At 41.6% G+C, this 24034-nt stretch overlaps 1 protein-coding gene across 2 annotated transcripts; it reads left to right on the top strand.

The window, feature by feature from the left end:
* The first annotated feature begins 1264 nt into the window (after window positions 1-1264).
* SLC38A4 (solute carrier family 38 member 4) lies at window positions 1265-23183 on the top strand. Of its 2 annotated transcripts, none has more exons than XM_010301485.2 (16): window positions 1265-1372; window positions 5437-5667; window positions 6563-6653; window positions 7938-8053; window positions 11088-11161; window positions 11291-11383; window positions 13018-13099; window positions 13192-13274; window positions 13370-13428; window positions 13827-14105; window positions 14224-14303; window positions 15437-15537; window positions 16530-16654; window positions 19271-19415; window positions 20359-20456; window positions 21881-23183. In XM_010301485.2, exons 2-16 carry the CDS (start codon window positions 5549-5551, stop codon window positions 21980-21982), a joined length of 1647 nt encoding a protein of 548 aa, XP_010299787.1. In that variant the 5' UTR covers window positions 1265-1372; window positions 5437-5548; the 3' UTR covers window positions 21983-23183. The 2 variants fall into 2 exon arrangements, with proteins under 2 accessions (XP_010299787.1, XP_075601374.1); XM_075745259.1 differs by lacking the exon at window positions 1265-1372 and adding an exon at window positions 3830-3946.
* Window positions 23184-24034: the final 851 nt, after the last annotated feature.

Genomic DNA, 24034 nt, shown 5'->3' with positions numbered 1-24034 from the left:
ACCTATTCTTTGTCATGTGCTTTAGAGGGAAACCCTGTTTCCCTCGTTATGCCAGTTGATGCAACGGAAAATATGGGCAACTTTCAGACTCAAAGTCCCTTCAACCAATCTAAGCCCAAAAATTTGTTCATTTTTCCAACTGTGTGATAGGTTTAAAGCAAGATAGGACGTCTAGCTCCGAACCTCGCACCTCTTAATCTTTGGAGTGTACTACTTTTGGCATCATACGGCATGACAGGCCTTACGATAAGTCGCGTTTTCATGGGAATGCAGAACTGAGGGAGATAGAGCTTATTTTTATTAAACTATTTGTCTGAGTCTATATTGGAAGTAGGACTTTTTTTGAAGGGAGGGAACCATGAAACGGCACACCACAGCCGGTGGCGACAGCAAGGAGGCAGAAGCCTGGCTCATGGCAGAGTGGGGTTGAGTTCCCGCAGGTTGTCACCCAGCCTGAGCTAAAGCAGTCTGAAGTGCTCCGCAGGAAACTCTAAGAATTAAAACTTACATCCCTTCACTTGTTCCTGCCTTCACAGTCAGGCCAGTCTGCGGGCTTTAATCACAAAGCCTACAAGGGAGGGAGGAATGGAGGGTCATTTGGGGTTTTTAATTATGGTCATTATGTAACTGGATAAAAGACTGTAAATTCTACAGTGTTACGGGCACATCAGAGGTAATGAAATACTTCTCCAAAGGTCTATATTGCTGTTAAATGAATAACATTGGTCACTTGACATATACCTCCAGAACTGCAGTTGCAGTAAATATTTCAACTGGGAAACTAAGGCGCAGGTCAACGAGCCTGTTTGAAAGCACGCGCTTCCGACCAGGTCCTGCCGCGCACACCTCACTGCCATCGCACCATGTAGCTCTGTAGACACAGAGGTAAGAGCAGTGTGGGAGCCCTTCTCCCGGGTCCCATTTTCCAGGCTTATTACTACTGTGCAAGTAGTAGTGCACAAGTTTAGTGCACAGGCATCATTCAAAAATCAAGACTATCAAGTGAAAGCGTGATCCAGCCTGCGTGAAGCATTCTGTGGATACGCGTTTTGTAACAGGGCTAAGCTTAGAGAGCAAATAGCTCTGGTAACTGAGATGTTTGCCCTCAGTGTGCTCCAATAAACTGATTTACCTTTCTTTTTTTTTTTTCCCCCCCTTCATTTTTTTTTAAAAGAGCTGACGCAGGTTTGTCAAAGGGAGTTGTTGGGGTGTAGCAGCTGTTGATTGGCTCATCTGATACACTCCCATTTGTCTTTAAATCACTGTCCAACTGCTCTAAGTTGCACAGGAGCAAACTTTTCATTACAGGTGCAATTCCTAAAAGATATTCACCTGCTTAGCAAGGGAGGAAGAAAACCTGCTTGGCTCAGAGGTAAACCTAAAACTTTTTTTTCTTTACAATGTTTGATCAATGTATTTTAGATACTGGCCACATCTTTAAAAAATGAGAACTAGAAATTTAATTAATCTGTAAATATAAGTGCAATGTGAAGGATGGGCTCCTTAAGATTTACTGACATGGTAATTTATATTGGCACGTATCTTTGGTATTTCTTCAGGAATGAAATTTAGTCTTTTTTTTTTTTTCTTTCGTACAGCAAATTAAAACCTAAGCAACCAAAGCAGCAAAAGGTGTTTAAAATTGACCAGGCAATTAAGAAATGAACGCTTGCTTTCCTGTGCAGCCCTCGGCTAGCTTCTGAGAATTTTCAAGGCTCTTGATTTACTTGGCTAAAATTCCTGTAAATAAATGAACTTGTGAAAGAAGGCTTTGCATTTTAATTGTTTATTTCACAGCGACAACACTTATTTCATTTTGAAATAGCTGTGCAGACAATAATATTATAAACTTACCGTCACGAAGATGAAGAATCTGGCAAAATCTGCTAAATCAGATACCATGGCGGAGCTTACAAATCTTGATACTGAAAAATCCATGAAAATGTTAGTCACATCTGTGACCTGGCATTATTTGCCCAATGGTTGCCTATTCTCTTAGTGTCCGAACTGCAGACTGGATAGAAATCAATAACGTTGTGAAATCAGATGCCAAAAATTTCATCATTTTCTGAGTCATTTCTGAAAACTGTTATTTAATAAATGATGCAGAACAGTATCCTATACTTGAAAAGAAAAATAGTTTTATAGGGATAAATATCTTCCCTCTAATAATAGATGAATCTCTTTTGCAACCAGTATTTCCATTTTAATGCCATACTTTAAAAGAAATCTTTTCTGTTCAGCCAAATGCCGCAGGAGGCAGCAAAACCATCACCGTATTGAAGCCAAGTTTAAGGAACGTTGTAGACCTAAGAGATTTTTCTCGTATGTAAACTTGTATGTAAACTTATTGATTTTAACTGAAGGGAAGGAAAAAGAAGTGGAGAGCTTTTTGTTTACTTCCAAACTTACAAAATTCCTCTGTAGGGAGAGGAAGCTGGGCAGGTCACGATGGCTTTGGGTGTTTGAACAGGGCTTAGGTACCAAATTCAGAACTCTGCAGCAGAAAGCATTAAATCCCAGGGAAGCTAAAGCAGATGAACTTTGGTGTTTCTCCTCCAATATCATGAGCTAAGCTTCTGGCAGGGCCCTGTCATGCCATCACTGCCCTGGTGCCTGGCCATCACCCAGGAGCAGAGGTCCAGCCGGCACGAACCCCTACAGGGGCGAATCCGAGCACCCACCTGCCAGCCCTGGCAGTGGGCTTGGCCACGGTACAGCGTGCGGCTGTAGCCAGCACTTAGTTTAAAACAGAGCCAGCTAGCGCGTCCTCCTTTTTCTAAATGACATCTCGCAGGTTGAGCAGCGACCCAAGAGGCGCAGGTCTACCCCATTTCCTCCTCAGGTGAAGGGGTGGCAGGTCTGCCCCTTCTACGTTAGTCGTGGGGAGCGCGCACCGCCGGTACCTCAATATCCTCCCAAACCCTTTGGTACCTGCAGCGTTAGCAACCTGAAGAAATGGATTTCCACCAACTAAGGACCATCTCTGCCAATTTCTGCTGAAGTTCAAAGCCACCATTGCTTGCAATTACAGTTATTAGTGCTTGCAGGATTCAAATCTAATGCTGACCTGTTTCATAGGTCTCATCCTGCCCACATTTATGCCATGGGCTTTCAACTCATGGTCCGCAGACCCCTTGAACTCTACCAATTGCTTACTAAAAAGTGCCAACTGCAAGAAACCAGGTTCTCAACAGACTTAATTTTGCCATCTGAGGCTTTCACCTTCAGCAGAAGACATTTAGGAATTCACAAATTAAAATAAAATAAAATAAAATCACTGCTTCATAAAGTAATTCTACAGCCTCTTGAGATGACACCCATAAATCAGATTACTTGTGTAAATGTTTGACAGGACAATGTCCACATGATTCTTATGCTGTAACATGCATTTCCAGTCAATTTTTACTCCCCTTTCCAAAGTGTGTTTGCTGTGCTGCACAGACTTTCCTCCTCAGCCTAATCTCTGTGTAACTTAACTCCTGGCAACTTTTTTGCTTACTTTTCCTCTGTTTCCCAACTCTTTGAAGATCTGTATTTTTTGGACTGCCACTTCTGGAAAAGATGTTTCTCTGACAAGCGCTAGGCAGCGCGCACAGTGGAGATTTTACCCTTTCCAGAACAGGGCTAAGAGCAGTCAGATTCGTCTGCCTAAGTTTTACACCACAGTTTAAAAATAAGCATCAGGAATTGGAAGGACTCTGTTCCTCAGACACGTCTGCATATGAAGACGGTTCTGTGAATGAAACCACAGTTGGGAGGGCTCTGCTAGGGGTGTTTTATTATTTTTTTGTCTCCCGGAGTTATTCATATCCCGAATGGGCAGAAGTCCCCGGTCGCTGGAATGCGAGTGCCGGCGGCTCTGCCCCGATGCCCGAGTCACTCGTCCTCTCACGCACACTCCCTGCGCAGCAGCTGAAAGGAGTAAACACAGCCACGCTCTCTGGTAGGAAATCTCCTAATGCACTGTGATATTGCTTTTCCTTTTCAGTTGTCTGGTCTGGGTGAATGTTTTTAGTGAGAAGCAAGGAAGCTGACTTTCATTTCTGGCCCAGGGTCAGTTTTAGCCTCCAGGATTGGTATTTAAAGTTTACATTTACATTTTAAGCACACGCACTCTAACATTTTGCCACTACAAATACATTTGTAGATGTTCTTAAGAACAGCGTGTGATCAGTAGCAGAGGATAGTAAAGGTCTGGTCATTGAGCAAGGACCTACATCTATGAATGCAAAACCAGGAAAAAGGCTATTAAATAATTGCACATTTAGTGTTACAGAGAGCCAGACATAGAAATTATTTGTTGTGTTTTCTGATATTGTTATTACGCTGCACTGGGCTGCATGTAGCATCGGATATTTATGAAAAATGTAATGGATCCAGCCAGTGTGTGTGATGGCAAGGTAGCAGGTAGAGTGCCAGGGGTCTGCGATTACGGCCCCAGGTGTGCCAGCAACGGGTGTCTGGTCTGTGCTCGCTCCCTTCACCGGTGTGCCCCTTTGTCTCCTCAGCTGTGAAATGGAAATACAAAATGCATCAAGGAATATCTTTGGGAAGGGGAAAGTACTGTAAAACTGCGAAGTTTCTTGCACAGTGTTTTCCTCTTGAATCTGGGAATGAGCAAATCAATGTAAACATGTATCTGCAGATGAGACTGTAACATAAAGCTGCTAAAATCCCGGAGGTGAAGTCCTCCTTGTAAATTTGGTTTGTACGGTTTCCTTTGGACCATATAGAAATAACGAGTTGAGCATTTATTCATATGATTTTTAAAAGGCAGGAATTTTTCTAACAAGGGTAAACATAGTCTTATATCCGTGTAATAATCCTGTGTGAGACAGAGCTTCTAGTCATGGGACAAGTAAGAATTAAACACAGATATACTGAATACTAGAAACAGCTGTATCAGAATTGCACCTCCGAATTATCCAAGAAGTGATCATACAGAGATGCTCACCTCTGTCAGATCTCAGTGAAAGGGACAAATCTTCAAAACATTTAAATCTGTGACAACATTAATCTTATGATTCAAAACACTGAGTATTTGCCTTAACAGTATGTATGTTTTGAGGCAGTGGTAGAAAAAGCCCTGATATGCTCCCTTCATTTCTAACAGCAAGCACTTCTGCATCACCATCCCTTAGAAGTTCAAAAGCTGCAGTTCAAGCAATTATTTTCTTCTGGCTTTGTAATTTTTCCAGACTCTGGACACCCATTGTGCATCCAGTGGTCCCTGCACTCTTTACCATTTGAAGGGAGGCAGAAGGGCCGAGTGCTGGCATATAAAGGGACATTATGCTTGCCCAGAATTTTCCCAGTCTGCAACAGTTTCCCCTCTTAATGCTATTACAAAGAACAAACAGAAACCCAATGATTCACACTGGTTTGTCTAATTTGAGGAAAACTCTAATGAGTTTTGTTGTGTTTTGTTTGCAGAACAGAGTGTTCTGGCAGTCCCCACATGGTAGAGAGGACCCGCAGGCAGACGGTGCGGTGCTGTTTACCCTGAAGAAGCGAGTGTGTGTGCTGGAAAGCGCTGACCACTCTAATGGATCGCATGGAGCTGCAAAAAGTCAACATCGAACTTGATGATCAGAGCAACAGCGGGGAAAGCCTCGAAGATAACTACACGGAGCTGGTTGAGTCGGAAAAGGCTGCAATTGGGAGGTAAGCATTTAAATGGGAAGGCTGTTCTGTTAAAACTAGAAAGCAGTAATCAAAAAACAAGTTTCTCTAATGGCATCTGGGACTGAAAACATTTCCTAGCTAATACATGGAAATGAGTGTGATTGATTGATTGTTTAGCTAGCGTTTTCCCACCGCACGGACCCTCCCTGCTCGGCTCCCTGGAGGACAGCGTGCCCAGCGCAGCAGGGGCAGCCCGGGTCCCGCCTTGCCAGCTACCGCCTGGACTGACCTCTGCAGGCTTCCAGCCCCGAGCGCCCGCTTGGCAATTTCCAGCCACTCCACTCAGATAGTACACATGTAAATTAATATGTTCTCAGGGTAGTGCAACCTGAGCACGGTGAGAGGGGGGAACACTTTCCAGGGCAAGGCATGGAGGGCAGCAGCTCAGTGCTCCTCCAGGGACGGCCCACCCTCAGGCATCGCCAGCAGGACCCACCGTTGCACCAGCCACCTGGGTGGCCTGAGAAAGTCATCTCAAAACCAGCCATCGGCCTCCAGCTCTCGGTTTGCTGAACACCCCCCCGGCGCATTATCTCCAACAGGGCAGTTGCAAAGCGCTTTGTTCCTCGGATGTGAAGTACGTGCTCAGCTTTAGCACACTGCTGGCAGTAAGGAATTGTTACTTTCCAACATCTGCAATCAGATATAATTTGAACATTACTGGTTTTAAAACTAAATTCCAAGGCAAATTCTGTTAAACATGCCATTGGACATGAGAATCTTACTGGAGAAAAGAAGGGGGTTTTTCTGAAGGATTTTTAAATGTTCATTGCAATGTCAAAGGAAAGTTTCCACTAATGACAAAAGGAACTGCTTGAACATAATATGCTTCATAAGCCTTATCTAATATTTTATTATTTTTCTTTGTGTTCAGTCCATTTGCTAGTGATGATGCAGAAAGTCAGAAGTTCCTTACAAATGTGTATCTGGGTAAAAAGAAATTGGAAGAATATAATGAAGAATATGTAAGTTTTATTCATTTCTAAGGGTAATTATAAAGTAAATCTTACTGATCTGAATCTTTTCCCAAAAGTTGCAGTGAACAAAGTTACTCTGGAGCTTGATCAGCATAATCTTGGCTTTGGAATAGTAAACACATTTTCTAACAGTGCAGCAAACCCTTTCTGTTGCCTTGCAAGTAAAACTGGGTCTTTCCTTCACAAGTAATTGGAAAAATTCCTGAGATCATACCTGGACTTCAGCAGCACCCTTGTCATCTCACTCAAGACATTCAGCCAGGGGTGGGTCTGCACCCATATTTCAGACAGGAGATTTGGTTCAGAGAAACTTTGATGGTCCTATATCGATGTAGAGCTGGGCCTTGGTGCGTGTGTGCTCATGTTGTTTCCAGCACCAGTGTAAATGAATCCACATCCCTTTAAAGAAGGGACATTCATGCTTACCTTTACAGTGCTGAACATTACATGCTCAGCATGACTTTTAGGCAGTTCCATGTGCAAATGGAAGCACAGCACCGGTTCCCGGGGTGGGGGGGGGGGTGGGGGGTATGTCTCTGCTCATGATTTAACTTTATTCAAAGTTTTCCTGAATTTGATGCAAAGAAAGGCATTGTTTTACTGGTCATGTTACAGGTTTTATTAGGATTGTTCAAATAAAAAAGAAAACATTATTTGTGATTGCAAGCTAAAATTAAAAGCCATATAGCCCCCCTTCCTTTTCCGTTTTGTGGCAGATGGGACTCCCTCACACACCATCCCTCCTCTCCTGGTTTTTTGTCCTCTCCCACTCTCCTGCCTCCAGCCCGAGCCACACAGCGCTTCCTTCTTTTCTCCCCCAGACCCACCTTTAGCTCCCCAAAGAAAGAAGCATGTCCTACTTGGAGGGGGAAAAAAAAAAAAAAAATCTGTTGGATTAATTTTTAAAATCGTCTGAATTTGTTAATTCGATAATTGGGAAATCTATTAGATAACAGCAGGTATTCCTATTCAGCCTAGCCAACACGGCCAGTTGTGGCCGTGTCACCTCAGCCGCCTGTCGGGGATGCAGCCCTCCTCCCCGACGAGACCAGGGGAGAGTGGGAAGAGGCAAACACCTACCAGCGCAGCTGGTTGGGGGGGTAAAAGAGAGTTCTTACGGTGGCAAGCGCCTGTGGGCTCAGGAACCTTGACAAGGGTCCACCTCTAAGGATTGAGGGAGCAATACAGGGAAAACCAGCAATGATGGTAATTAGCGTGGCGTGCTCGGTAAAATGCAAATTAATTGCCATTTTCTGTTCTTGCTCCCAACAGCACCGGGGCAGAGCTTCTTTTGGAATGTCCTCGTTCAACCTCAGCAATGCCATTATGGGCAGCGGCATCTTAGGGCTCTCCTATGCCATGGCCAACACTGGAATTATCCTTTTTGTGTAAGTACATAGAAAGAAACACAAACAGAATATAAGCAGTGAGCTGGAGCTAAAGTTTTTGTGGTTAGAGAGGTATGTTAAGCTTGTTTTGTTAGCTGAAAAGTTTTGTAAGATCATCTGTAATGAAAACATTTTAGCTGCACCGCAAGGAACCATCCACTGCTGACAAACCTTTTTTTTTTTTTTATTTTAGCTCTGTTTTGTGTCAGGAACACAACTGTGAACTGATACTGTGCAGTCAAAAACCAGAGAGGAAGAACAGTGTACTGATCCTAAAATAACAGCAATCTTGCTGGTTCAGTATGGCAATTCAACAAGTTAAATAAATCACCCATAAAGTATATATTTACATCATCCCAACTATCTAATAGCTATATAGAAATGGAAGAAGAATATTCAATATGTCCGAAATAGCAGTATGCTTTGAATGCAAAGGCATTCACAGATTTATTCAGATTTAATGTTGCTCCCTCAAGTCTATTTGTACTCAATGTGCACAGATGACAGCAATGGTACGTGGCTGACATATAGTACCTATACAAAATGGGGTTTGATAGTAACAGAGCCATGTGAAGTTTTTTAATCTATGGCTAACTTTGTCAAATTAGAGAGACTGTACCAAAAAAAAATTATTTTCTTTTTTAATAACTAGTTTTAATTTTAACTGAAGCCTTAATCTTAGTTCTCCCATTAGGCTGGAATAAAGCACGACAGTACTGTATGACAATAGGCCATTGTTTTATATTACTGAAATCTAACAAGCCTTTAAATGAGGCTGCATGGCTATCTCTATACAGCTTCTTTCTTCTGGAGGTTGTGTCACTACAACGGAAACAGCATTTGAAATGCTACATGTAGCTTCTAGTTGCTAAGAAACACCTGCTGTTTTGCCAGTAGAATTTTTAACTGAAAATTAATTGCTGATGCAAATGCTGTCCTGGATAAGTACTTCCCAGCACTTGCACTCGAACACTTTAGATATAGAATTTGCAGATACAAAAATGGAACCCAGATCTAAAATTGACTGCATTAGGGTCTGAAAAAATGTAGGAATTTGGTTTTTTTTCCCCCAACTTTCTCTGAGCACTTGTACTAACTAGTATGGCCATAAACTATTGCTGGAAAGAAAACTCTGATACATGAAACCTCACTAGGGGAAAGCAACGTTACCTTTGTAATATCTTTATTTTTCAGGCTCTGTTTTTTCACACGGGTGGCTAAAAAAAATCTGATATGAGCCTAATGGCATTAGCTCTGTTAGCAGTGCTAAAGTAAGGAGTGATGCTAAAGCAACCTTGTGGAGTCTTAACCAGCAAAACCAAAGGACATCTCCACCTCGCAGCTCATTTTCTTTTCTGTTCTACTTCCATACTTTCTGCATGAGAACATTCTCCCTTCTGGTAGAGGAAGTTTTATTTAAAAGTACAAAACTGTGTGGGGATATTGTTACCCCCATGACATGCATCCACTTGCCAGAGGTTCTTCTGTTTTCACAGATCATGACGTTTGCGTTAGTGGGACAGAAAAACTCCATCTACTAAATGGAAATTCCTGGACATTAATTTTAATTTAGACGATGTTGGTGGCATCGTCTAAATTTTTGTAATTTGCTGTTCTCATGTTGCCCAAGTGCTCTTGTGGTGGAAGATGTCCTACAGGGTGAAGGCAAAAGGAGGGCTCCTAAAACTCAGCAGCTCTCCAGAAGTTCCCATTACATCCTCCTCTCCCGTGGGGGAGGTTTGCAATGGCATGGAGCATGCACCAGAGCATCACTTCTGCTGCCTGGTATGACTTAGGAAGTGCAATCAGGATGGCTTTGATTCACCACACCGCATGTGTCAGGACATAGAGACCATATCTCTGAATAGCAACTGCATGGGTGCCCCTGATCAAGACAGATGCCATCTTTGCTGGATACAATGCAACCTCAGGCAGGATCCCCCTTTACCATGTTGCATGAGCCCAAAGCATGAAAGACAACCCTGCTTACATGAAGTCTGTAGTTGTCTGTCTCTCTTGGAGAAATAAACTTGAGAGAAAATTGTGATGGTCTGGTGCCCATCACCTGGCCTCTGGGCCTATGTCTCCTCTTAGACTGTAATGCATTTATGAACTTGACTGTCAATGTCTCCCATATCTATACCAAACTATGTGTTCAGCGTAGTGGAAGGTGTGGGCACAACCTCCTGTTCAGCCATGGAGTAAGGCACATCAGTATTTCCTAGCTCTGTCATGTTATCATCACATCCCCTTCTGCACCAGCAGTTGTGCAGGCTGATGACAAGACAGTTATGGTAATAAGATATGCTGCCTGCAGTGTTGTGCCCTGAAAATGTCATACTAAGCTACATTTTTCACCAGCAGTTTGCAAGCGGCAGATAGCTGAAATCATAGGATGCAAAAGTTGTGTGGAAAGAACATAGCCATAATGAGAATTAATGAATTCAGGCACCAGTACCTTCAAGCAGACTAGGCTTGAAGTGCAAGTGCTCCAAGGTTTTCCAATGTCATGCCACGCTTTAGCATTATGCAAGATTTCTAATCTACTTTGCAAAGTGGGCATCTCAAGCTAAACACCACAACTTCACAATGACGTGGCAGAACTCAAAAGCAGTGACTAGCCAGGAGCTGGCAGTGAAGCTGTCACAATCATGGTTTGGGTTGGAGTTTTTCTGACATCTCTGTGTAAGGACACAGACTAAAATGAGACGTTAGTGAATAGGTAAGAGACCAAAGACCTGACTTTAGTAGGGTCTTTTTAAGATGTAAAATTCTGTCCTTGAGGAATAATACAGGATTGACACTTACCTGGACTTAAACAAGCATTGAGAGCCTTCTGGAGCATATAAGGTGCAACTGCACTCATGAGTAAGCTACAGCTGACACTTAGCTTTTTGCGCTAGGAGTCCAAAGCACAAACTTGCTGAAAACTATTTACACATTGAATTTCATGAAAATGAGCAAGTGTACATTCAAACTAAGTGAGTGCCTCTGATGTTCTGCTTCGGATTCTGATTTCTACTTTGCCTTGCAGAGTTCTGCTGCTCAGCGTAGCAATACTGTCACTCTACTCAGTCCACCTCTTACTGAAGATATCGAAAGAAGGAGGTATGAGGATCAGGCTGTGACTGACTAAGAGCCCCTACTGCATGCGTGTATTTTACCTTGGAATGCAACTCATCAAGCGTGTCCAATGCAGTGGCCCATGTTTCTTTTTTGTTTTGGGGTTTTTTTCAGGATCACTAATATATGAAAAACTGGGAGAAAAGGCATTTGGCTGGCCTGGGAAGTGTGGTGTTTTCATTTCAGTTACAATGCAGAACATTGGAGGTAAGGGGCAAAAGTTTTTAGAAAAGTGTTTTCTAATTTCTCATGCTTTTGTACAGAACATAAGTGCTTTCTTTCCTCTGTTGGACTAAAAGGCATCAGAGTTAAGGCAGGTACAGTATACACAATATTGTAATAAGGAAGGGCAGGAGAAATTCATCTTGCCTTGTTTCAGCTATCTGACACTTCAGTGTCTGGTTAAAGCTACTTGCCTGGAATGTCTCCGTGACCAGTGAAGAGCCTTCAGTGATGGCTAAAATTGCTTGGCTGACTGTCCTTAAGGAGTTGGACATTTCTCTTCATTGAGTACAGCTTAGACTAGACATCATCTGCTTCAACTTAGAACAGATGAATCCCACCTAAAAGGAAAAGCACATGGTTCTGACTTCTCCATAAAAGGCTCTTCAGTAGTTCATTTTCCAGCTGAATTCTCTCCTTGAAATGACAGTTGGGTTGTGATCTCTCTAAGATGTTGACTGTTTAAGAGCGATTATTGAAAGTATTGATCCACACAGATACTTCCTGTGAAATATCTATCCAGAAACCTCTATCCTCTCAGAACAGGAGACTTTACTTACCGATGTAAGCAGTAGGGGTAGGAGTGCACTTTATGCAACAAAGATTATTTCCTTTTACTACTCTGGAAGAAGCCTTTTAGGAGACTGGAGAACACCATATGTGAAAGCTCAGGGGACATTGTAATTTTTTCCATATTTCTTAAGGAGACGTAGTTGAAATACAAATTAAATGCATCATTGGTCAATTAAATGTATGCAGATTTTTTGTCCTATCTCTCTTGGAACTTGGTATGTTTTGCAAATCTCCATCGACAGCTTTGCTACCCAGCCAGAGGTGGTTCACATCTCTCTACTGCAAGAGACTTTTTGATTATGTTCATAAAAGATCCTATTCCATCATCCTCCTTTCCTTCCTCAAGCCTGGATATCAAATGTGGTTGAATACAAGAAGGAAATATGCTTCCCTGTTAGAGAGGAACAGTTGTTCCTCTAGTCCAGTGGTTTTCAACCTTCTGTCTAGATTGATCCATAGGTCTCCAGAGACCTCTCTGTGGCCAGCGTAAAATAACTGAACAAATCGTGCTTTCTGGCAGTACATGTAAATGAAATGTATAGAAGTCCACCCTTCCATCGGGAATCTTGATAACTTGATATCTTGATATCTTTTTTTTTTATACAGGGTAGTGTATTGGAAGAAAATAGCTGAAAATAGAAGGGATAAGGTAGATTAAGAGATTCAGAGGCAGTAACAACTAAAGTTACTACAGCATGTGAATGCACAGTGTCCATTGGAAAACCAACATTTACAACAGAAAAACAAAAGGAAAAGTTAAGAGTGTAAATTTCATCAAAACAGTGATTTGAGCATGTTATTAATTCAGTAATAACTGTATTGTATTCTGATACTGAATGCTAGATGTCATTCAGGACATGCTTATAACGTCAAGGGAACATACCATCTATTTCATGACACTGTTATTTGAACAAAACTCTCTATTTAGCAGTTTCCCCAAATAATATGTTTCTCATGCAGCATTATTTTTTTTTAAAACAAATTATTTTTTGTGGAACTACATTGTTTTTTCTGAAGGTGGTTGTTTGGTTGTTTGTTTGTTTCAGCAATGTCAAGCTACCTCTTTATTATTAAATATGAACTTCCTGAAGTGATCAGAGCATTTATGAAACTTGAGGAGAGTTCTGGGTAGGTACCTTTGCCCAACCTGAACCTCACATGAAATTTTTCCACTTTGATATCAATGATAATGATTGTTATTTTTTATTCCTCCTCTTTAGAGAATGGTACCTAAATGGGAACTACCTCGTCATACTCGTAACAGTTGGGATTATTCTTCCCCTCTCCCTTCTAAAGAGTTTAGGTAAGATTAATGCCCCACTTAACCTCACTTCTTATTTCTATTATGATTGTGAATTATATGTAACTGAACTGTGTATTTTTTTTCTTGCTTCACAGGTTATCTTGGTTATACGAGTGGGTTTTCACTGACCTGTATGGTTTTCTTTGTCAGTGTGGTAGGTGACTGTTTGAGTATTGTCTCTAAGCAAAGACAGAGCCTGTAAACTGTGCAATGCTGTTATATTTCTTACTGTAACAATTTAATGTGGATGTTAGAATAGCATCTGCAAGGGAATCAAATCAACAGGCCTATTTCTGAACAAAGCCAGAATAAAAATGATCAGCCTGAAAACCAACACTTGAGAATAAAGAACGAAGCAGGACAACAGCAGAGGCAGAGTAACAAGAAATACTTGCTGGAGAAGCATAAGTGATAGCACTTGATTTCTTGCTCCCACTCTTTCCCCTCTCTTGTCTGTATGCTTGTTTATATTTCTGTTGGCATATCATGGGTGTAACTGTAATCTCCTATGGTGGCACTCTACTGATGACATCATTGTCTACTCTTTTGTAGGTAATCTTCAAGAAATCCCAAATACCCTGCCCTCTCCCCATCATGGACCACAGCGTTGAAAACTGGACTGCCACCAACAACACAGTGCCAATGCACCTGGTCATGTTACCAAATGAGTCTCTCGGTTCCGGTGTGAATTTCATGATGGACAACACAGCTGGGCACTTGCCGGGCCTTGAGGAGCCAAAAGATACCTCCCCCAAAAGTGGTGTAGAATATGAAGCACACAGCGACAGTAGTGACCTGTGTCAGCCAAAATACTTTGTATTCAACTCACGGGTAAGGGAGGTTCTGTAGACTTTGTCTTTAGCCATTTGTACCACAGCTAAACTGCTGCCTGCCAAAAGTCAGAGGTACAGCAGTGACCATTCTTACTAATGGGAGCTTTATTTTACAGACTGCCTATGCAATACCCATCCTGGCATTTGCATTCGTATGCCACCCTGAGGTGCTACCAATATACAGTGAACTGAAAGAGTAAGGTTCTTAAATTTTGTCCCATACTTCCAGTTAACCATAGCTAGAGATCACTTTCTACATGTTCTGCCTTGATTGCCAGTGTGTAGACACCCACTGGTTAATGATTTATTGCTTTCCATAGTAAGCAGATATTGGCTTTGCTTTCACCTAATAGTCAGGTACTGGTGACAAAGAACCACTGTTCAGATAGCTGCATTGATCAATATATACTTAGGAAAGGAGGAGTCTGGACAGTCCTTCGAATGATGTGAAATATACTGGGGAACTTGTTTGCACTGAAATGGATAATTCTGGTTTCTAAAAATATCTTAATGAGTTCTGTGTCTGGGTCAGCTGCTGCTTACTCTTAAAGTTTCTTAGGATGCCACAGGTTTGGGTGTCTTACATAGGCTCTTAACCCAGCCTATTTTGCTTATCAAATACCAAAAATCAAATACACTTGCTTAAATAAGCACAGAGTTGACAGTTGGGAAGGGCTAAGAAAATGCATTTGTTCAACAGCAAGAATTACATTACAGGAGGTTGTGCTGCAAAACTCAAGGAGGTCAAGACCCATTACCTCCTATTTCAGCAGGTTTAACCTCAGAAGAAATAAAAATTCTCAGATGACTTGGGAACCTGTTTCCAGGTCCTATATGCTGAAGATTTTCTTACACCAAATCTTTAACAAAAGGATTTCTAAAGAAAGGATTTGACCTGCAGGAGGTTCTTGAACGTGCAGAACAGCCCAATATAGTTATAAGGGTGTGTTCAAATAGAGATGACTGAAAGCTCTTGTCTATTATTATTACCAGCCCTGTAATTTTATCCACTCTGTTTTTTATTTAAAATACAACATTTGGGATTGTTAGTATGTAAATAATGATATACAAAATAACATGGCACATTTATATGTTGTCACTAAGCAAGCAGTAGAAATGGAGTTTCAACACACTTTTACAAGTCTGTGCTGTTCTTCACAGAGTTGCGAAGCTTCAAGAGCTCCATATAACTAATACAGTTGCTATGAACTTACTAGCCAGTGAGGGGACGTCAGTAGAGCTAAGACTTTTCAGGGTACTTCTTGTACAAGTAGAGGTTTTATAAGAATAGCACTGTTACTCTCTCTCTCTCTCTCTCTCCTACTTCAGTCGTTCCCGAAAGCGGATGCAAAATGTTTCAAATATCTCCATCACTGGCATGCTTATCATGTATCTTCTGGCTGCCCTCTTTGGATACCTTACCTTCTATGGTAGGTCAAAGCCCTGTTCTCTGCAGAATTTTCCCTCTCCTTTTAAAGCAGGTGAGATGGATCTATCACGCTGAGGCTCAAATGTTCATGTATTTTCTGTGGACTTGAATCCAGGTGTAAGCATTATTGAAACATAATACCTGAATAAGCAGTGGGACTTAATAAGCTGATAATTAATAAGGGACTGAATAAGCTGTCAGGCCACAAGTCCCTCATCTGTGAGAGACTTGGGGTCACCTACTCGGGGGACCAGTTGTGTATCTCCTGGTTTTGTGAAAGACTACAGCCTGCTGTAAACTCGGGTCTTGGCAAAGGCCAAGAGGGACCGTACTAAAAATACTCGAGTGCTCAACAGTTTTACATGACACTATTAAGCGCTACCCATCCTGGCTCTGACGCCACTAATTCAGCTTCACCTATGCTGAAAAACAGGTGCAAATCATTCTAGTGTAAAAAAAATATGGATAAGCTAGACTAACCGGTAGGTAAACAGAGTAGCCCCTGTATTAGCACACCGTTTTATGCAAACGCCACCTCTGTTTACCTCATTAGTTCCTCTGTTACAGCAGAGAAGTGAATGACATGGCACAATCTGCTCTCTATCGCCCGGGCAAGAGGGCTCTGTCTGAGAGCTGGGACACCTGGGTGGAGGTCGAAGGGAGCTGTTCCCAGTTCAGTGAATTGTTTCCCATTTCATATCAGAGAAATTATTTTTACCTCAGGTTCCACATCCACTTAATGACTTTGAGAAAGTCATTTGAGATACTGGAGTACAAAGCATCACCTCAGAGCTGTATTACCCTCATCGTCTCTGAATGATGGACTTGTATTGGTCATGCTGGGAAAATTCCTCCTTCGTGCCTAGCCCATAACATGTATCTGATGACAGCAGCTGGGCCAAAGCTAATCTTATCTGGCTGCAGTATAAAGATCCTTTTGCATGTGCAGATATTGCTTAAGTGATTTAACTCTTTTCTGTTTCCTTTTCATAGGAGAAGTTGAAGATGAGCTACTTCATACGTACACCAAAGTGTACACCTTCGACACGCTCTTGCTGTCAGTTCGCCTGGCAGTGCTGGTGGCTGTCACCCTGACCGTGCCCCTTGTCCTTTTCCCTGTAAGTAACACAGCTGCCGAAGCTGAAATCAGGGTTAGCTCGTAAGCACTGCCTGTATGTACTCAGCACAGACAGACTTAAACATGAAAGAAAAGTAAGTCTGAGATTTTATTTGGGAGAGTCTGTTCTCTCATATGCAGTTTGACCAGAGCAAGGACCTTCGGTAGTTAGGGTTGCAAATGTTCAAAGACTGAAATAAATCAGTCTTTATAAATAAATCAGAAATAAATCAGGAACAACTGCCCTGGCTCTCTCTGGCGCTCTCTGTACTATATTTATCAGAGCAGCAGTGTAAGTACTGAAGACTTGGGGATATACTGAAACCACTTTGAGATTTCCTAATACAGACATAGGCACCTACTATAGCATCCAAACTCAAGACAGACACATGCAGCTCAGGCCACGCGCTGTGCAGGACTGCCAGACCCGGCTGCCAAAGTAGAGGGGCAGAGGCCCTGTGCACACCTTACACGCTTGAGTCTATGGACAGGGCAGGAAGCTAAGTGCCAGAAAACAGAGGCAGTCAAGACTCAGACATAGTCAGATGTCTGAGCAAAGTTTGGAGCTTCTAGGTGCTGTTCACAGGAAAAAATGCAATATCCACCGTAGCAGGGACAGAAAGGCACAGCTAAACAAACCTGAGGACTGACCTTCCTCAGGGATCAATCCTCACCTGCAGAGCAGACCTCCAGGCTCCCGAATGTACGGGACTGTCGCTCGTGCCTTCCCTGAGCTCCTCCACAGCAGGGGATAAAATAGTTGATCCTGGTCATTAAGTTTTGGGAGGCTGATGTGCCATTTGTGTGACACATACAAACCCAGCATCATGCTGCCGGCGGGCTCCCAGCAATCTGCGTCACACCATAGTGTTCCCATCCGATGAGAGCCGTAACCCTGGGGTCCTGTTGCTCCGTTGTCCTGGATGCAAACACGAGCTCTGCGTACGTACTGTTTCCAGGCCGGCTGACAAATGCCTAAGAGCAGTGATCACCGTTCAAGGTTGTCTACCAAGAAAAAAAGAAAAGGTTCTGGTATAAAGCACCCAGAGCGATCAGTCCATCTAGCTTAGAGTGCCCCAGTGCTCTGCCTTAAATGTCGTGTTTAAACCAGTGCCTAAGTGCTTAAATCACTCTTAACTAACTGATCGCTCTTGATGGGAAAACAGGGCATTGCAAAAGCCTCTATCTGTCAGATGTAGCATTTTGCATTTTTTAGCTTTCTGTATAATCACTTTTATACCTGAATAGTGTGCAAAGGCTTAGCAGTTACATACCCCAGCACTAACTGCTCTATTAAAAGAACTCCCCAGTTCTCATAAGCCAGCATATCAAACAATTTTATATGGCCTATCAGGACAGCCAGCTCAGCAGATCTAATTACTCCAAATAAGCGTTATAGTTGTATCAACTACTTTTTTTATGCACTACCACATTTGTATTTTCTTAAAGTAGTCAGAGTTTATTCTTTTAAAAAAAAAATCATTGCATTGCTAAAAAATAAAATTAAATATAAATATCACTGTAAAACTTTGGTTTGATAGCTTCATTTTAAGGACAATGTCACAGCAGGAGTAATGCACAAGATGCTGACACCTAGTGAACAGGAACGCAGGAAGCAGTTCTTTGGTGGAATAAAGCTGTTTTACACCAACTCAGGGACTGGACAAAATTTTCGCAACCTGTCTCCCTCTTCCTAATATTGGCTCACATCGACCTGAAAACTATAAAATGCAAAATTCATGCTATGTTTTCAAATGATGGGCTCCAAGTCTGACAACACTCCATACGTTTATTGAACTGCCAAACTTATCCAGAAATGGTTGTCTGCTATTTTAAAACAACCAAACAGAGGTGGGTTTTGAGCTTTTTGCAGTGTAAAAACATTTTTACTCAACTTCTACATTTCAAATCTTTTAAGTTAATCACAGTAGTTCAGAGTAACATTATCTCCTGCCACCAAAGGGATTTGCTGTTGAACTTTTTCCTACTTACCGTCTTTGCTGATGAAAAAGTAAAAAAAAAACCCTCTCTGTGTGTTGCGTGAGAAAGTCAGCAGAGCTAAAAGGATCCTCTGCAATAGCTTTTAGGATTATAATTTCCATGTGGCATTGAAAAATATGCTTTTATTTTGAGGGACATATACGTGTATATATTTAATGGAAGTAAAACAACAGCATGATCTTTCTCTCACAAAAGTAAATGACAGAATTCCTGTGGGATTTTCAGAGGGATCAGGTTCAGGAATACAGCAACTCATATTTCACCTGCGCATTTTTTTGCCTGCAGATTATATTCATAGTGGGGGTTTCCTGGGGGATTTTTTTGCTGATATTAGCATCTTTCAGTTGAACAGATTTCATGTCCCTGATTTTACACCCTATTTACTTGACTTTCTTCTACATTGCAAATATTTGAGTTTCTGCATTAAACTGTGAACCCAGTTCTCAAAAACCTGCATCAGAGTGAGATTACATTAAGGAAATCAAAGACTGAAAACACATGTCTTCAGTCAGAATTTCTTACAGCAAAAGTAACTAGCATAGATCATTTTAAAAAAGTGAAAAGCAAAGATAAATTAATTGCTATTCTACTTTCCCTTCTGGTTTTCATCTTACAGATCCGTTCATCTATCAGTGCATTGCTGTTTCCCAAAAGGCCATTCAGCTGGATAAGACATTTCCTGATTGCAGCAGTAATTCTTGCTTTTAATAACCTGCTTGTAATTTTTGTCCCAACTATTAAAGACATCTTTGGATTTATTGGTAGGTTTTATAAATACTTTTTGTTTACTCTGTTAATCCTTTTCACAACATATTTACATTAATGAACTGAATTACAGTCTCAGTTTGGGTCTTACAGTAGAGTAATATAAACACAGATTAAAGTTAAAAGGGAAATAAAAATTCCCAGACAGCTGACAAACAAAGCTAAACACTACCCAACTTCATTGCTACCTTGAATGAGGCAGAAGGAGTCCAATAATCCCAGTATAAAAGCTGGTAAGGAACTCCCATTTTGACAAAAAGGTCATTTAGTGCTTGTGGGGAAAAGGAAAATCACCTTTGGTTTTCAAGCATCCATAGCCTGGACAAAATGTATTGACTTCCAAACTGTGATGTTAGAAAAAGGAGAAAAGTGACACACTTCTTTTGACATTCACAGTTCTCTCCCTACCTCTTTCTTCTGTTCAGTTTTGGCCTCGGACCAAAGAGGTCCATGAGCAGCCTCCATGTTCTGAGCTGTTTGAGGACTCAAGGATGCAGATGCCCTTGAGAAAGATTCCTCTGTGGGGTTTCTGCCTTTTTCATACCGTATACTCCACACAAGGAGTTGGTTTGCACCTCCTGGCTTTTACACCTGGGCCACCACCGGGCTCAAGGAGTAGGCACTTCCAGGGCACAGCTCACCTGCCCTGTTTTCAACACCTGCTTTCCAGGGTCATCACACCCTGGGAGTGCCTGTTCATCCCCACTCGATCAGCTCACATGCAGACATCTGTATTACAGACAGCCACACCAGTTGAAAAAAATCCTCTCGGCAACGAGCGTCTCTTCAGGCCTTGAGCACTCAAATAAGTGTTTGGACATCCACAGCTCTGCATGGATGCTGTCCACAGAGAAAGCTGCCTCCCTACACGCTCTCTTTTGCAGGAGCACCATGTTGCTTATGTGTCAGCACAGTACTCAGCTCCACTTTCTCTTCCAGGTGCCTCTTCTGCTACGATGCTGATTTTCATCCTCCCTGCTGCCTTCTACCTGCGGCTTGTTAAGAAGGAGCCTCTGAGGTCTCCCCAGAAGATTGGGGTAAGGGATCTGGCAGCAACTGCACAAGGATGGGAGGGTGTGTGCTTTCCACTGGTCACAAATACTCGGCCCTTTGACTTGCAACGCCCAGCAGTGTGTCGCAAATGGTAGTGTCGCACTCAAAATACAAGTCCGGCAGTTTCATTCACCTTAGCGTGGAGAGTCAGGCTTCACAAGCCAAAGCCTTTAGCACCCTACTCCTATTCATACACAACAGTAAGCATCTAGGGTAAAGTGTGTATTAAATCACTAGGAAAAGGCATTTATTTAATCCAGTCTAAGCTCTAGTTAACACCTGCACTTGTAGAAATAACACCTAGGCAGTGTATAAGGAGCTGTTGGTTCATGCTAGAAGGTCAGCTGTGGATTAACAGGAAGATGTGAGGTCAAGGTTAAGAAGGAAGTTGTAGTGCAGAGATAATTAAGTAATAGTGACTTCCCCACTGAGATAGATCCATACACTTACAGGAGACATATATGAAGGTCCATCATTTATACACGGCATGTGTTTACACATCATGCTGGACTGCCACAGCAGTACCTTTCATCCTGAACATCAATAGCTATCTGCACATCTAACAATATCACCAAGGAGATGTCCTTTGAAAATGTAGTCAGAAAAGTATTGATGAAATATATATGTAGGCACATAATGTAAACAGATGTACATATATATATCTATATACATGCTCACAAAACACATGGAAGTGAAAGTTCAACCGATACATACTGCAAGTATAAAAGAAAAGGTTTGTTACCATAAAATGGTTTCTGAGGATGACTTTTGGAACTGTTAGTATAGAGAGACTGTGAATATTTGTTCATGTCTCTCTGTTCATTCTTCATGTTGCTGTGTGTTAGGCACATCTAGAATTTCACACCCTGCACTGAGATCACATACAATATTCATCTTTGTGTTGCGAGGCAGAATATTGCTAGGTGTGGACAGATTACAGTAAACTAAAGCCCCGCTAAAGCAAAGTGGGAATGTAAGCATCTGAGTCACTTGAATATATACAGAAATGCCTTCAGAGAAGAGAGATGGGCTTACCTGTTTGTCTAATGAGGATGAAAAAGAATAACTCTGAAGCTGTTTTTGGTATCAGAGACAATGATAATTCATTGAATATTGGTCAGCTTTAAAGAAAAAAACTGTTCCTCTGTTAGATTTTGTATTATTGTTCATATTAACAAAGTGGGGTTTTTTTCAGATCTAGCCTTGTAAAGCCTGGCTCTCTTGCGCTGAAGTTCACACAAGACTAACTTTGATTCCTGTAGCCCTGTATGACATTACTTAGGCCACAGAGAATGACCCACACTCAGGCCCTGGGTGTTACATAAATGCGGTTCCAGTGGGACAGTCTATAAACTGCAGTCTGCTGGGTCACTTGCTTTATTAATACCGTTTCATTTTCCAATTGCAGGCTCTAATTTTTCTCATAGTTGGCATAATCTTCATGATTGTGAGTATGACTCTTATTGTAATGGACTGGATCTACAATCCCCCAAGTTCCAGACATCACTAATTACTGTGGAGACAACCGAGTGCTTTTTATACCGTAAATATTTGTATTGTGTGCTCCAAAGGACACCTAAATGGGACTGTTATTCCTAGCTAGTAACTGCAGTATTTTGAAGACAGTTTCTGGTAAGGTCACTACAACCCAATGGAGTCTACGTCATCCTTTTCATTAAGGATTGTTATTTATGCATTAGGAACCTGAGCTTAGCATCTCTAGCCAGGTTAAATGAAATGTGTGGTATGGATGCTTTCTATTTTCAAAACCGAAATAACTGTGTACATACTCCTCAAAAATAGCTTGGTGTTACCATTTTCAACCTCTCCTGTCATCCTAATAACCACAGTTCCTAGAGCTCTGGAAAGGTAGTGGCCAGAAAACCGATGAGTGCCTTGTTTTTTAGCTGAAGGTCATGGGAGTGGGTGCCCAGCTCCAAGAGAAAGGGTACGGTTTCTGTAGGGGATCTGCCGCCTACCAGTCTGTCTATCAGAAAGGTGACGGCTTTGACAAGCCAGCGGACAAAGCTGAGCATCAGATTTGTTGCCCAAATTTGTCACCTTTGGCAGGTGACCGCTGTCATACAGAATGAAGCTCTCTGGCACAGACTCTGTGCCAGGGCGTGTGCTTGAAGAACAGTTGAGCATTCACATTTTGTTCTTAGAGATGCCTGTGCTGGAAATGTCAGGCATTTCTGCTGTGGGTTGAGGTTTTTTTTTTGTTGTTTTCTTTACTTTTTTAATTCTTGCGTGAGCTTGCATCACTGAACAAGTTGCATCCTCCATAGAAACTTGTCTTCCATTCTCACGGGAATTTAAGGAGACCACAAGGTGTGGCTAAGCACCCTATCCAGTATTGTTCAGTACTTGTGTATTTGATAAATGTTCAGCGCAGGAAATTGTAATTTGCTATATATAAAAATATATGTATTTATGTACATAATTTTTTGTTTTCCTCTAGTTATAAAAATGTTACCCTGTGGCAAATGATTTTTGAAATTTTTTTTATGTGTCACTCTGTTTTCATAGCCACACACTTAATATTGTTTTGAAGAAAACATATTGGATTGGTGGGTTTGTAAAAGGTTCATTTTTATTCAGCAGTGTTTGAAATACAGCTGTAGCAAGCCCTAACTGTTATCTGTGTAAAAACACATTCAGATGTTTACTACTTATGTTACAATAAATTGCAAGATGTTGAGAATTTTTAATATGTGCCTCGAAGTTCTGTATTACCATTGTAAACCACAAATTTGGGTAAAACTTGCTTCGTTGCTGTGCCTTAGCTTGTCTCTGCGTATGCTAGCATTCAACAACACACATAATTAAGCTCTGCAAAGGAAAAGACATTACTGACAATCTCAAGTGTATCATGCTGTGCAGCTGTGCAAGATGATAGACAAAAAAAAAAAAAAGGTTAAGTTCTGTGGTATATGGATGCTTAATTAATGCTCAGTACCCTCCAGACTGGGATTTTGTCTAAGCTGTGGAGTACCCACTACATGTGCTCTCTGTACACCCCAGGGAAAGATAGTCAGAGGAGTCACATTAACTCCATAGCAGAGAGAATGAGTGGGAAGGTGCGGCTGTTGGTTTTAACGCGCTTACACAAATCCGGGCTCGTGTAATTGGAGTATTCATTTTCCAGGTTCAAAATCTGTTCAGTAGACACCTGTGAACTCAGAAAGCCATAAAGCACAAAATAGTTGACTCTGTTCATTCATCAGCTTCACATGAAATTCCGTGTGTGTGTATAAATGTGTGTCTACTTACAGGTTAACTGGAAAAGCATATCAGATATATATTCCAGGCCAGCCACTATATTTCAGAGCAATATTTTATGCTCACTTGAGTACTGTATCCTTAATACACTGGGGCATACTTCCTTGTGAATGCTACGTCTGGTTTGCATGTTTTAAAGAAAAAGGTGCCAATTATCTTTTGCTCTATTTTAAGCAGACTAATACAAATAATACTGGAGAGACCTTTCACATGGCCTAGAGTTAATAGTAACACACCCACACACCTCCCTTCCTGTTGCCATTACTGAGAGTTACATGTA

The sequence above is a fragment of the Balearica regulorum genome, chromosome 1 (genome assembly GCF_011004875.1).
Source record: "Balearica regulorum gibbericeps isolate bBalReg1 chromosome 1, bBalReg1.pri, whole genome shotgun sequence".
In the NCBI taxonomy this organism is placed as follows: domain Eukaryota; kingdom Metazoa; phylum Chordata; class Aves; order Gruiformes; family Gruidae; genus Balearica; species Balearica regulorum.
Note: the sequence above shows the minus strand (reverse complement) of the source record. Positions and strands in the feature narration are given on the sequence as shown.